At 34.8% G+C, this 13,559-nt stretch overlaps 1 protein-coding gene across 1 annotated transcript; it reads right to left on the bottom strand.

Annotated features, from left to right (window-relative positions):
• Positions 1-278: 278 nt before the first annotated feature.
• On the bottom strand, positions 279-8,569 carry LOC140436141 (uncharacterized). Its single transcript, XM_072524848.1, has 3 exons — positions 8,279-8,569; positions 4,186-7,951; positions 279-528 (listed from the first exon to the last, which is right to left on the bottom strand). The coding sequence occupies exons 2-3, from the start codon at positions 7,599-7,601 to the stop codon at positions 279-281; spliced, it is 3,666 nt and encodes a 1,221-aa protein (XP_072380949.1). The 5' UTR covers positions 7,602-7,951; positions 8,279-8,569.
• Positions 8,570-13,559: the final 4,990 nt, after the last annotated feature.

Raw genomic sequence — 13,559 nt, 5'->3', positions numbered from 1 at the left:
TTACAAAAGTATAAAACACTGTTGAAAAACACAGAGATTCATCTGGATACCTTAGGACGTCTTAAAGGTTCTAGTGGAGAAAAATACCATTCTATTATTAAACCTCTATTCAAACCATCTGATGCAGCAATGAAAAAGCATGCAACTCGATCCAAAAAAGAACTCGAACACAGAACGAAAACAACAGCAACAACAACACGATCATCTTCATCTACGGCCAAAGGAACGGGATTGGATGACTCTCGTTTAACATACAACACTGCTCCCATGGAGTATATTTATTGGGATGATCCAAATGAGTTAGTTGAACGTCTTAAACTATTGGTGGCTTCGAAAGACGCCGGCAACACATCTCTCGACAACGAAATCGTAGCAATCATCAATGAACTAAAAGAAGCTAATATAATAGAGTAACTGGGAATGTCAGTATCATTTCCACTATGAGTGTCGACAAATTCGGTCATCACTCTCGTAACAGTAGTAGTAGTAATGCCCAAAAGGTGGCACGAGTTACATTTCCACATACGTCTGACGGAAATATTAATGCCGAAAATGTGAAAATTTGTAATGTCAAGGATCCATCAGACAATGACGATGCTGCAACGAAAAAATACGTTGATAAACAAATCAATGAGTTGCGTAACCTGCACTATCCATTAATTCAAACACATGGTGTGATATTGCAGCAAAAAACTAATGACATACAAGATATAGCAATCGGACTAAACGATGTGAGAAAGGAGCTTCATAAAACTACAGTTCCACTTCTCGAGCAAAAATTGCAGCAAAAAACTAATGACATACAGGATTTAGCAATCGGACTAAACGATGTGAGAAAGGAGCTTCATAAAACTACAGTTCCACTGCTCGAGCAAAAGTTACAAAAAATAATCAAAGATGATTTGAATACACTGAAAAAGGATATGGAGAACAATCTAAAATCTGCTGCAGAAACAGTTGCAAAGCATACGATGTACGATATAAAGATGGAACAGAGGATAAAACAAGTGGAACAATCATTAAAAAGCATAGTAGATAGCGTTCATTCATGGGATATAGACAAACGTCTTAAGGTAGTGGAAGGTGCGATGAAAAAATAATGTCTAAAGAAAAGAAAGAGGTGGTGAACGAATTGCATAAACCAGCACGAAAAAACTATCCTCGTCGTCGAACAATAATCAAAGGAATCGATGACTTGTGGCAAATGGATTTGGCTGAAATGCGTCCTTATGCACATCAAAATAAAAATTACAAACTAATACTAGTTGTAATTGATTGTTTTTCAAAATTTGTGTGGACACGTCCTCTAAAAACGAAGACTGGTGAGGAAATTACTCGGGCATTTTCGGATATTCTCGCTCATACTCGACGAGTCCCAAAAAACTTACAATCTGATCAGGGAACCGAATTTTACAACAGAAAATTTCAAAATTTAATGAAAAAACATGAAATTAATCATTACAGCACCTACACGATCAAAAAAGCTGCTATTTGCGAAAGAGTTATTAGAACGTTGAAAGCAAAGTTGTACAAGTATTTCAGTTTACATGGATCGTACAAATGGTTAGATGCTCTACCCATAATCACCGAGGAATACAACAACACAAAACACAGTAAAACAGGATACAAACCGTCTCAGGTTAACAAATCCAACGAAAAAGCCATTTTAAACAAAAGTTATACTCATTTAAAGATTGCCGGTCCACGAAAGTTTAAAGTTGGCGACATTGTACGTGTATCAAAGGCAAAACATTTCTTCGAAAAGGCATACACGCCCAATTGGACTACTGAATTATTTAAAATTGTACAAGTTAAGATAACAAATCCTATAACGTATTTGCTCGAAGACATGCAAGGTGCGCCGATTAGTGGCGGTTTTTACGAAGAAGAATTGCAGAAAACATCAAGCCCTAACATATACCTGGTCGAAAAAGTACTCAGACGAAAAGGCAATAAGATGTATGTGAAATGGTTAGGAATGGATAGCAAACACAACAGCTGGATAAATAAATCGAATATAGTTTGAGGATCTATATTTCGATTCGCCGCGTAGACATACACTTTTCTAAAAAAGGCTTACAATCAACCACAAGGAGTGGGGAATGACAAAAGTATAAATTTAAGACAAACTACGATGTTCAGTTTACACCCATTTCGTCAACGGTATTCGAAACAAGAAGATGATGATGAGCTCTCAAGATAGTGGTTATGACAGTCAGCCTGTTAATTTCGATGATGATAGCAGTGAATTTAGTATAGAATTTGACTACGATGAAGATGGTCAACCACCTAGTCCTGGCGCCGAATTAGATCGAGTATTGGCAAAATTTGAAGCAGCAGCCACAAATGAAGTATATTGTTTATTGGAAACTACATATCCAATGAGCTCTCTCCATATAAAAATTGGTCTATCTCCAGCTCGAGATTTTTCACCATCCATCATTCTGTGTAAACATGGTAATTTTAACAGAATCAGTTTAAGCACATTCGAGTGGGAAGCCATAATTGAGTGGTTTAAAAAAAAAATGAGTGATTTTTTCCAAGCAGATCTACCGACTTATGCGGATGAGTATGATCCCATCGAATTTATGTGTGGTGATTTTTGCAAACTAAGACAATTGGTGATGGAAAATGTAAAGCTGCTGACAATCGAGAAATTTGGAGCCGCATTTTATTTGTGGGAAGATGACGTCAACCAAATTATAGAAGCAGACCAGAGCATGATGTCGCATAGAGTGGTGCTGTTAAAGAGTTTACAATTTCACGAATACTATATAAACATTTCAACTTTCATCAAGAACAATTTTGGTGCTATAGACTCTTTACATGGACCAGTTGAAGCCTTCGCAGCATATTGCAATATTTGTCCAAACACTTTGTTAAGTTTAGCTTTAAAGGAATTTGTATATTATTATAAAATTAAAGTTGTAAATGATTTAACTGAATAAATAATATTAATATAAATATGTTGTCTTTTATTTGTAATCTAACATAAATAAAACCAAAAAATGTAAAATTACACAAATTTATTATTATTAAAACTTACATTATAAAATTAATACTATTTTTTATATTTACAAAAACTACAATTTACAAAAACTTTGTGATAAGTGATCTTTTCTTTTTTTTTTTGATCTTATGAGTAGCCATATACTAAAAGAAGATAATTATTTATGCAAAGAGCATGTACATTGAACGGTCCAGGTAGTATCAAACAAGACATGATCAAATGAATTTTGACACCAATTATCTGCTACATCATACAAATATTTTATGGCATATTCATGATGTTCATCCCAACTAACAACCTGTTCATAGCCATAGCATTTATTTTTTAATTTCAGTACGTTTCGGAAACGTTCATAACAACCAAAACAAAAGTTTAAAGCAATATCATCTGCTACAAATGCAGAATAACGGACACAATACATATTAAATTCTCTTTCTTTATAATGTGATCCACAAAGATGAATTCTTTCTGCTTCACTTTCATGTTTTCTTTGTTCAAAATTCATTTGATCGCATATTTGTATTAGATGCAAATAATCAGATTCATATAATTTTCGAAAGCGATAAATACTATAATTATTACAAATTTCTAAAGTAAGACTCCACGGTAGAGGAGATATTTCAACAAAGTCAGTTATGTCCAAAATATTTTCACAAATAGTTTTTATAGATTGTGTGCGTAGTGTTGGTACCATCCTGCTGTTTTTTTTTTTTTCTGCAACAACAAATACATGTTATTCAACAAGATAATGTCCCCACGGAAGCGTATTAAATGATTTTGGTATTAAGTACCTCTTATCGTCATAAGGACTTAGAGCCGTTTTGGATTGCTCGATGCTGAATACTGAGTGTTGGTATGACCGAATACATCTTTGGCTCGCGGTTTGAAGTTTAAATTCTTTAAGACATTTTTCATAGTCTTCGTACGTAATTTTATTTCGAACGATGTTATATTTCACTCCTTTTGCTTTTTTCGTTATTCCCAAATTTCCTATGTCACATTCAATTCTCTCTTTGTTTAGTTGTTTTCTTTCTAGACGCTGTCTCTCTTTTTCCCTCTCCTCGTCAGTTATTTGCAGTTTAAATGTGTACATTTTTGATCGTAATCCAATAAAATGTGTAATTATTTTCCCATTTGCCTCGTCCTTCATTAATCCGGGGATTTTTTTATTTAACCTTTCTATTTCGTATGGGTTGTTTTCGGCATAGTCTGAGGTATCGAATTTACTTGGATGCGCCTTTAAAACCTCTCTATATGCATCTGAACATTGCAATTCATAAATAAAGCTATCTGTATCCATGTACAGCAATGAACAGTTTTTCTCTCCCATCGTTGGAAGCATAAAGTTGTAGTGAAAATCATACATACATAATTTGGATATATCGAGGATTGCTGCGCCTATATACAGGGGTTTATTAAAACATACTTCTGATTTCTTAAGTTCGATAGCTACCAAATTTTCGCTAAAGATCGTACGACTGTGAAATCGACTACTCGCAATCAAATTTTTGGCTCCGTACCTTCCATGCCACTTTTTACATAATTTTACAATACGATGACGTCTTTGATTCTCCATGGTCTTGCCGAACACAGCATTATTCATTAATTTGAACAAATTTTTCTCAAAACTGTTGGTGGCTGCCGCCCGTAAATTTGTATTTAACTCGATATACGGTCGCAGCCACGCAGATTGATTAAATTTCAAAACTTTATGTATTTTTGTTAAAATTAACCCGTTGGCTAATGCCTGTTTAAGATTTCTATAATGCATAATATATTTGGTTTTGTGATATAAAGTTGGTATTAACTTTGGCAATTTTGAACCGGGCGGAATGCGGTGTTCGGCAGCAAATGGAAAATCTTTATGTTTGTCGTGTAATTCGCGTGGATACTCCAAGTCAACTTGGAAAAAATAGCCCTCCTTTGCATCATCCTGTATTGACATAATATCTATATGGCCTTCGGGAAGATTACCAACACCAAATTTGGTTACGTCTTCGATCCACTTGAATCCTCCTATTGGTAAAGCTTCACTCATGGCCCAGCCATACAGATTGTTTACATCTAAATAGAGGATGTACTTAGAGGGCCGTGTGGGATCATACGACGAAATGTATTTGTTGTTGGCCTCCGAATATCTGTTGCTACAAACAGATATCCCACCTCTTATGGCTTTTTCCATAAACAAGATCATATCCACATCTTTTAGCAATTCTAATTTACATTGTGTGTATCTCAACATACAATCCCAAGTGTATCCTGGCATAGTATAATACCATGCTGGATCTAATTTATATGTGTCTCGACATTTTTGTCGAAACTGCTCAAACACATCAGCCAACAGCAGAATATCTGTTTTTAAATACAAATCGCTGTATCCCCCCAAATTTTTACAATTAAATTTCTGCCAAACATTTTGGGCATGAGCATACTTCTCTTCACTAATGTATTCATTATTTAACTTACTATAAAAATGGTTAATTGAGGGTAAAGAAGTTTCATCCAATTTTTCCAAACTATCAATATAATCGTAACAAAATACTCCTTTACAAGTTAACAAATTAAATGTATCATTATCTAATTGACTAAATTCTCGTTTTAAAATCTTCTTTTCTGATATATCTAAAAGAGATGCCAATTCATCGAGTGAAGCTCCCATAAATCTAAGTGAATCAATAAATCGTAATTTAATTTGATGTTCGTCAGATTGTAATGTAAATGAAATATATTTTTCTTTATTAATGGGAAGTAAGCTCAAGTGCCCATGCTTGCAAAGATCTATAATCATAAAATGCGAGTCGTAGCCACTAAAATTATGAAATACGATTGGGACGACAAACAATTTTTTAAAGTTCAAATTACATGCTTGGTGCGCAAATCCCCGTACTTGTCCCGTAAAATGATCGTGATCTACAACAATTGTATCTGTAGCCAAAAAGCGTTTTTCGCAAATATGGCAAACAGTTGCCATATTTGTGTTGGGCTTTTCGACCATAGGTACAATTGTCTTTATTTTGGAATTTACAAATTTGGAAATTTCGGCCATTTCTTTTGCGAACCACTCCATGCAATTTTCACCTCTATAGCTATTAAAATAAGATAAACTATCATCGTAAGCACATTTCAAATAATAACCTGCACTAAAAGGTACATGTTTCTGATATTTTGCTGTTTTACTCAATGAGACATTTGAATCTGTAAAATTATGTAATTGGCATTCAAAATCAGCATAAACTATAAACGGAGTTGTTTGTTTGTATGTAAAATTGCGAAAAGCCACATGGTCATATTTGGGAACAGTCATTTTGCATTTATTCACATCTGAACACATTTCTTCGTGCTCTGCTAGTTTGCTTTCGCTGTGAAAATAGTTTAAACAACGATCGCAAATATATTTTTTACGTGTGTTTTTGTTCAATTGTGATCTTACTAATTTTCCTAAATCTTTAATCCAACAATAATGAAGGCGTATTTCAGTCTGATCATCATCATCTTCTGGAGGAGCATCGTAATCGTTTAACTTTGGGAAATATTTATCCTGTATTAGGAGCAAATTAACATGCTTTTCCATCTTTTGCGGTGTCAGTCTGGCAGGTACTACTTCATAAAATTGTTTGTCCTTCACTACGTTTAATTCTAATGCAAACACATTGACAGATATGGCGTTTGATTTTTCAAATTTTGAAATTTGACTTAATGGCATTGGGCTTTCTAATTTGTCTGTTTGCAAAACAGTAGAATAATGTGGATATTTCGAAACTCTCTGTGGATCCTTAGTAACAGGACACAAAGCGCTAACTATTGACCAATAAAAACAAGCCTGATCAACGTTATGCACATTAATGCACGCTCGTTTTTTCTGAATCTCTATTGGCAAGTCAATGAACGATGAACCGTTTCCTATTTCTACTTTATTAATATTAACTTCTAATGAAATTACTTTAGACAGAGCAGCACCCGAATCTTTTTCTGCAAATTCAGACAGCTTTGTAAAAATTTTATCCTTAACATTTTCACTAAACCAAAGATGTAAATCGGTCGATGTGTCTATAATAGCATTTTTAGTGTTAAAATATTTTAAATCTAAACTTTCGGTATCACTCGATTTTTTAATGAATTCGCCGCAAAATGTAGTATTGACTTTAAGAATTCTATTTGTTTTTAAAATAATTTTAATTTTTCTACTAAAAATAATATAACAATCATTTAGGAACTGTGTTAAGTCCTTATGCACTAAATTAACTATAACTCCAGTTTTAATTCGACTAGCAAAACACGAAATAACATTTTCCCATTTAACTCTATTGTGTAATTTTGAATTAAGCCCCAACCCAACGTACTTATTATTGAAATTTAAAATAATTTGTCTAAAATGCTTAAAATGTCCTATGTAAGTTTGCAATTTTCTAACTGTTCCTACGGATAGTCTATTGTTTTTAATTACTTTACTGCATCTAAACATTTGACTATTTAACCGTCTTGTCCAAACTTTACGATCTCTTTCAGTGAATTTATCGAAAATTATTTTACTAAGCTTTTTAATAATGTGCATCAAATCATCAGACTGTTTAATCACTTGTTTTATATGCATGGCTATGGCTACTCACACAGACAAACAATAAGAAAAAATCACTTACCTTATTCAACTATCTTAAAGGATGCTAGGAGTCTGCTTTTTCCAATATCAACTTCCCCTTCGTATATCAGCGAATAGTTTCCGCTGTTGAGGTCCGTTATTGCTGCTTGGTAGGCTTTGGTTACCCGCTGTGGTAAGAAAACAACTTCAGCGCCCAAATCCAGCAGAACTGTCTCCCCAAATTGTGTTGTTACCACCTTTGCACTGTGAATGGTAAATTTTTCTCCAATTTGCAGATCTTTAAGTTTTTTTATTGGCTTACGTTCTGCAACCAAGGATGAATTATTTAGTTTTGATAGATCCATCTACAACAACAATAGAACAAACTATAGTTTTTCCGCTTAACGTGAATGGAGAGATGCATTACATACTCGGCAATAGAGAAGAACCATATACTACAAGAAATCGAAATACGAACAGCGGAGAATACTTCTTATAAAAAATAGCAGACGTGAAATTTTTTTCAACACCCAAATAGATAAAAAGGACATAATAAATACAAAAAACAGTATACATTTTTCATAAAATACTGCATGAAAAACGACCAGAGAGATGTACAATTCTCATAAAATACAATGATAAAAAGGACATAATAAATACATAGAAATATACAAAAGACAAAAACCGCTTACCTTTATCAGATATATGTAAGTCACTGCACACCGTATTGACTACTGCGAACTTGTTGTTGTTGTTGTATGTTTGCGATGCGAACTGTGACACCGTATGCGCTCCTCGGTCTTTTAAAGAACAGAGCAGCATATCGCCCCACGCGAGCCCAAGTTGCGCCAACCTAATGCGCCTACGGTACCATCAACTGATTCGTTTCATTGATAAGCAACACCTTGTGTTCTAGAAATGCTCATATTTATATATTTATTTTTATTTCTTCAACTAATTTTTATGGTATACAATAAATAGATATTGCGGTAAGCGAATCGTTGTTATCAATTTAGAATTTTGTTAATGTGGTTGCTGTTATCATCATATATTTTACAAAATGTAGCAACTGCGGTTTTCTTTCCGGTGTACTTGTTTTTCCAATGATTAAAATAAAATTTGTTATCACACTTGTTTACGTGTTTTGAATTATGCGGTACCGCGTTATCACGAGGCTTCATCCTGTTTGCTAACAAATGCACTATTTTAACATATTATTATTATATTTTAAATATTTCAGTATATAATTCTGTTTTTGTGAATTTTGTATAAATAACTATAGTACCAATTTTTGGAAATTAGTATAAATCAAGATGCTGGTCTGTTTACATGTCTTATTGTTGCTCTCTGTGTCTGTGTGTGCACAGAATAGCACTCTGGAGTATGCTAGTTCTTTTCTTAAACGTTTCGGATATCTAAATACATCAAATAATGCTCTTTCTAGTATAGATATGGTTCTAGTTGCCTTTCAGGAAAAATACAATCTCCCTGTGACTGGAACATTAAATAATGATACTATAAATATGATGATGAATAAGCCTCGATGTTCTGTTGGTGACAATAACTATGCCATTCGTTCGAAGTGGAATAAAACGACTTTACGCTGGTATTTCCCTCAGGCTATTAGTAATCCCGATTATATAAATCTTGCTGCAGAAGCTTTCGCTAGATGGGAGACAATATCTAATTTAAAGTTTAAACAAGTAATAATACCTTCTCCGAGGCCTGATATTACTATAACTGTGGTACCAGATACTCATAATTTTCGAGCAAGTTGTCAAGGAACCTCTAAATGTTCATTTAATTTCGATGGTCCTGGAAAAGTATTGGCTCACGCATACTTTCCAAGCGCACACGGAGAGTGTACCGAAATTCATCTTGATGTTAGTGAACGATGGTATGTAGGAAATGGCAGCGCTCCCAATGGTGAAGTCAATTTTTTGGCTGTCCTAATGCATGAAATTGGTCATTCTCTCGGACTAGCACACAGTACTATTGATTCGTCTATTATGTATCCTTGGTATCAACAAGATGTACCACCTTTTGGTGATGATGATAAAAAGGCAATGAGTAATCTATATGGACCAAAAACAACACCCTCTTACATACCAACAACAACACCAGTTACGCTAGCACAAACACCACTTTCGCACAACAAGAACCATATGTCGAAAACATCTACCATCAAACACAGGACCTCTTTGCCAACAACAACAACGACCACACCTGCAATACAAAACATATTATGTCTAATTCCGTATCCAGATTTCATGTTTCTAGCTACTTCTCCTCAGTTTCCAAATTATAGAATGTACGTTGGATATGGTCCGTATATATGGAAGTTTGATTTAAATGAAATGCGCCTTCCAAAACATCCCGAATTAATTACCGATTATCTCCCTAAAGAGTTGAGGTCTACGCACGTTTCACATGTTTTTCAGAATTCCGAGGGACACTTAGTAACTATACGCAATAATCAGTATTACGCTGCATCTTTCCCCAATTTAAAACTTCAAAAACGTTTTATGTTTCCTTCTATACCTGCGAGAACCAAAATAAATGCATTATTTCAAACAAACAGCGGTCAAACGTATTTATTATACAATGATGATTCTTATATTGAATTTAATGAAGCTGGAGATGTCTTAAACCGTGGACCCATGAATTATCTCTTACCCGGACTACCAGATACAATAACATCAGCATTCCGCTATACTGATGGGTTTATTTACTTTTTTCAGAACAACACCTATTATAAGTACAGCGAATACACACGTAAAGTTGTAGCAGCAGGAACGTTTAGCTGGGAACTTTTTGGGATACCCTGCCCCAACGACGGGCTATTAAAACAATTAAGAACTTTGTTAAACAAAATTGTAACTATATACGAATAAAAATGCTCCGTTTATGCTGATGTTGTTTTTATTTAAATTCCATTACTCTGTATGTATGTTAAGCAACGTCCTGCGTTGAATGTCACATAACTGTCACGTTCTACGTCGAATGTCACGTCCTGCGTCGAATGTCACGTGGCATTTCACGTTCTACGTCAAATGTCACGTCCTGTCTCGAATGACACGTTCTATTAGGCACTGTATGGACAAGAAGAAGAAGAATAATGTTCATACTGATCGTTGACATGGCTTCTGTGTGTGTGTGTGTCACCTACGCTTTCATTTGACACCTCATGCGTCAAAATCAGGCCAATAGCAACGAAGATACGTTTTAGCGCCCATTTGGCAACGTCGCCATCTTTGTTTTTTGTGTCCCCGTCTCCTCCCCGTTCCAACGAGCCCTCGTACGCCCCGATCGGACCAATAGAAACAAAGATATGACGTAATGACCTTTTGGCATGCTCCGATGCGCACGGCACATACTGCGTTCAACCCCATTTTTCATCCCCTTTCCAACGAGCCCTCGTACGTCATCCTACGTTAAGCCGTTTGGAACTTACGACCGGGGGTTGCGATTTTAGGGGATGCGATTTAGGGGTTGCGCTCAGATATACATAGTCTATCTACTACGGATCCTTCATAAAGTGGTTTTTTCCTGCTTTCTGCATCCTCAAGCCGTTAACCATTTACTTAATATATCCGCCTTCAAGACGGATTCGTCTTGGTGACGTCTCACTTACCGTCTATTACACCTGAAGCTGTTGGCCAGTACATGTACATGTACAGTGTTTTTACCCGCAATCATTCGATTAATTTTTCAAAATACCCTCACTACGTTTAGCCTGCAGACCAATGTAGTTCTAGCCTGTAGTACTTTTCAGAGTATCGCATGTGGAGCTATAAGTGAGAGTTGATTGTCTTATGGTGATCAGTTATCTAGAACAATTTCACGTTTATAACACTCGATGTGGACGGTCTAATAAAAGATGCTACCTCTATATTATCAAGATGCTTCTTCTTCTTATTGTGCCACTCCTATCGGAGATTGGAAATCATCAAGGCTATCCTGACCTTGTTTACACTGACCTAAAGAGTTCATTAGTGGTACAGCCAAACCACTCTCTCAAATTACGTAGCCATGACATTCTTCTACGGCCTGGATTCCGTTTTCCTTCTATTTTTCCTTGCATTATATTTTGAAGTAATACGTATTTATGTCCTCTCATCAGGTGACCCAAATATTCGAGTTTTCTTCGTTTGATCGTTGACAAAATTTCTGGGCCTTTTCCTATCCTTCGCATTACTTCAAAGTTTGTGACTCTTTCAACCCAAGTTATCTTCAGCATTCGACGGTAGCACCACATCTCGAAACTTGTAACCGTTTCAAAAGATTTAAAAGAAACTCATTATATATCAATATATTTCGATTATTTTTTTTTAAATAAAACTTCTAACCCCATCTATCTGTCAAGTACCTACCTGTAGCCGACTCAAGGATTCTTCTGTAATTCCCAAATATATCCGGTAGATGAGCCTATTCATCAACTTGTCACCCACGCTCAATTTCAGAGAGCGCAAGAATAGCGTCCCCCTCTTTTCTCTTAAGAATGTCCAACCATTAAGACGTGTTTCCGAATTGGGTCTCATTTAGAGGTGAGCTAATAAATCCTTTTCTTGTCCATATTTCAGATAGATATTTATTTTTTTAGACCCTTATTGGAGAGGCTGTAATGCTGACTTATTTCTAATACTTGTCGCAAGATAGTATTGGTATGGAGTTATTCCAGATCATGGCCCAGTAGCGGTATCTTTTTATGGAATACCTAACCCCTCTTCTCTAGGATGGTGGTGAATTGATATCGGATGTAGCCGAATCAATGGTTTATTTGGTGACTGATTAAATAAGAAAAGAAACAGAGCAGATTAAGGTTGTACCAATTTTTATTATACCTACTTTCAAGACAACGGAAATGATTATGAACTCAAAAAAAATGAAAATATAGTGAAGTGTTCTCATTTTATTTAAAGGTTTATTTTCTTCATTATTCCTAGTTGATAAATAACTATATTATTTTCAATGTAAACAAATTTCGAAATTTGGGGTTAATATATATATATATATATATATATATATATATATATATATATATATATATATATATATTCATTTTCTTTATAACTAATTCTTAATTTAATACGGTACAAAGCTTTTTTGTTTATGATAATGTAAACATAAAATAGTATTTTGGTATCATTTTGGGATGATGTAACTTTTAATGTTTTCTTTTTGTTCATTACTAAGAAATAATAAAGAATAATTTTCTTGTAAACTTTCGATAAATCTTAATTTTTTTTGCTCGTCCCCTGCGAGGATAAACCAGGGGTGTCGTCCAATAATAAATTATAATTTCATATTATCTAATTGTGCTTGGATTTAAGATACGATATAGTTTCTATATGTTTAAGAAAACCCCGCCCAATTCTCTTCAACAGTGAGCGATTCTGGCCTTGCAATATCATTGTAGCACGGCAGTGTTACAAACTTTCAATATTTTTTATATTGTTCTGCTTAAGAGTCCAGGCCTACACACCGTATAATAGCGTGTTAAATACGTAGCCCCTTAGCATTCTTAATCGGAGAGGGATGCTTATATCTCTGTTGCAGAAGAATTTCCTCGTCTTTTTATTTCATTGTTTTGGTCTCCAGTTTCGTTTATTGAAGTACCCAAGTATTTGTAACTTGATACTTTTTCAATTTGAATGCCGTTTATACTAATATGTGCTGGTTGTGTCATATTCTTACTGAAGACCATATACTTAGTTTTTTTGATATTGATACTTATGCCATAATTGTTGCAGGCAATATTTATATCTGTAAGTAATCGTTGTAATTCTTCTACTGTTCTTGCGACTAGTACAGTGTCGTCTGCGTATCGAATATTATTTACAACCTCTCCATTGATTACGATTCCTTCGTTTGCTTGCAAAAGGTTTTCCTGGCAGATGCTTTCACTATAAACATTAAATAGCAGCGGTGACAAGATGCATCCCTGACGTACTCCTCTACGTATTTCTATTG

Source organism: Diabrotica undecimpunctata, chromosome 3 (genome assembly GCF_040954645.1).
Source record: "Diabrotica undecimpunctata isolate CICGRU chromosome 3, icDiaUnde3, whole genome shotgun sequence".
Classification (NCBI taxonomy): domain Eukaryota; kingdom Metazoa; phylum Arthropoda; class Insecta; order Coleoptera; family Chrysomelidae; genus Diabrotica; species Diabrotica undecimpunctata.
Note: the sequence above shows the minus strand (reverse complement) of the source record. Positions and strands in the feature narration are given on the sequence as shown.

Bases quoted from the DNA above. Each gene is read 5' to 3' on its own strand.
- LOC140436141 (XM_072524848.1), bottom strand. From the start codon at position 7,601: ATGCATATAAAACAAGTGATTAAACAGTCTGATGATTTGATGCACATT. The intron at 529-4,185 runs GTTAAATAAAAA...TATTTCCGTCAG, and splicing joins AACCCATACGAAATAGAAAG to ACGTATGTGGAAATGTAACT.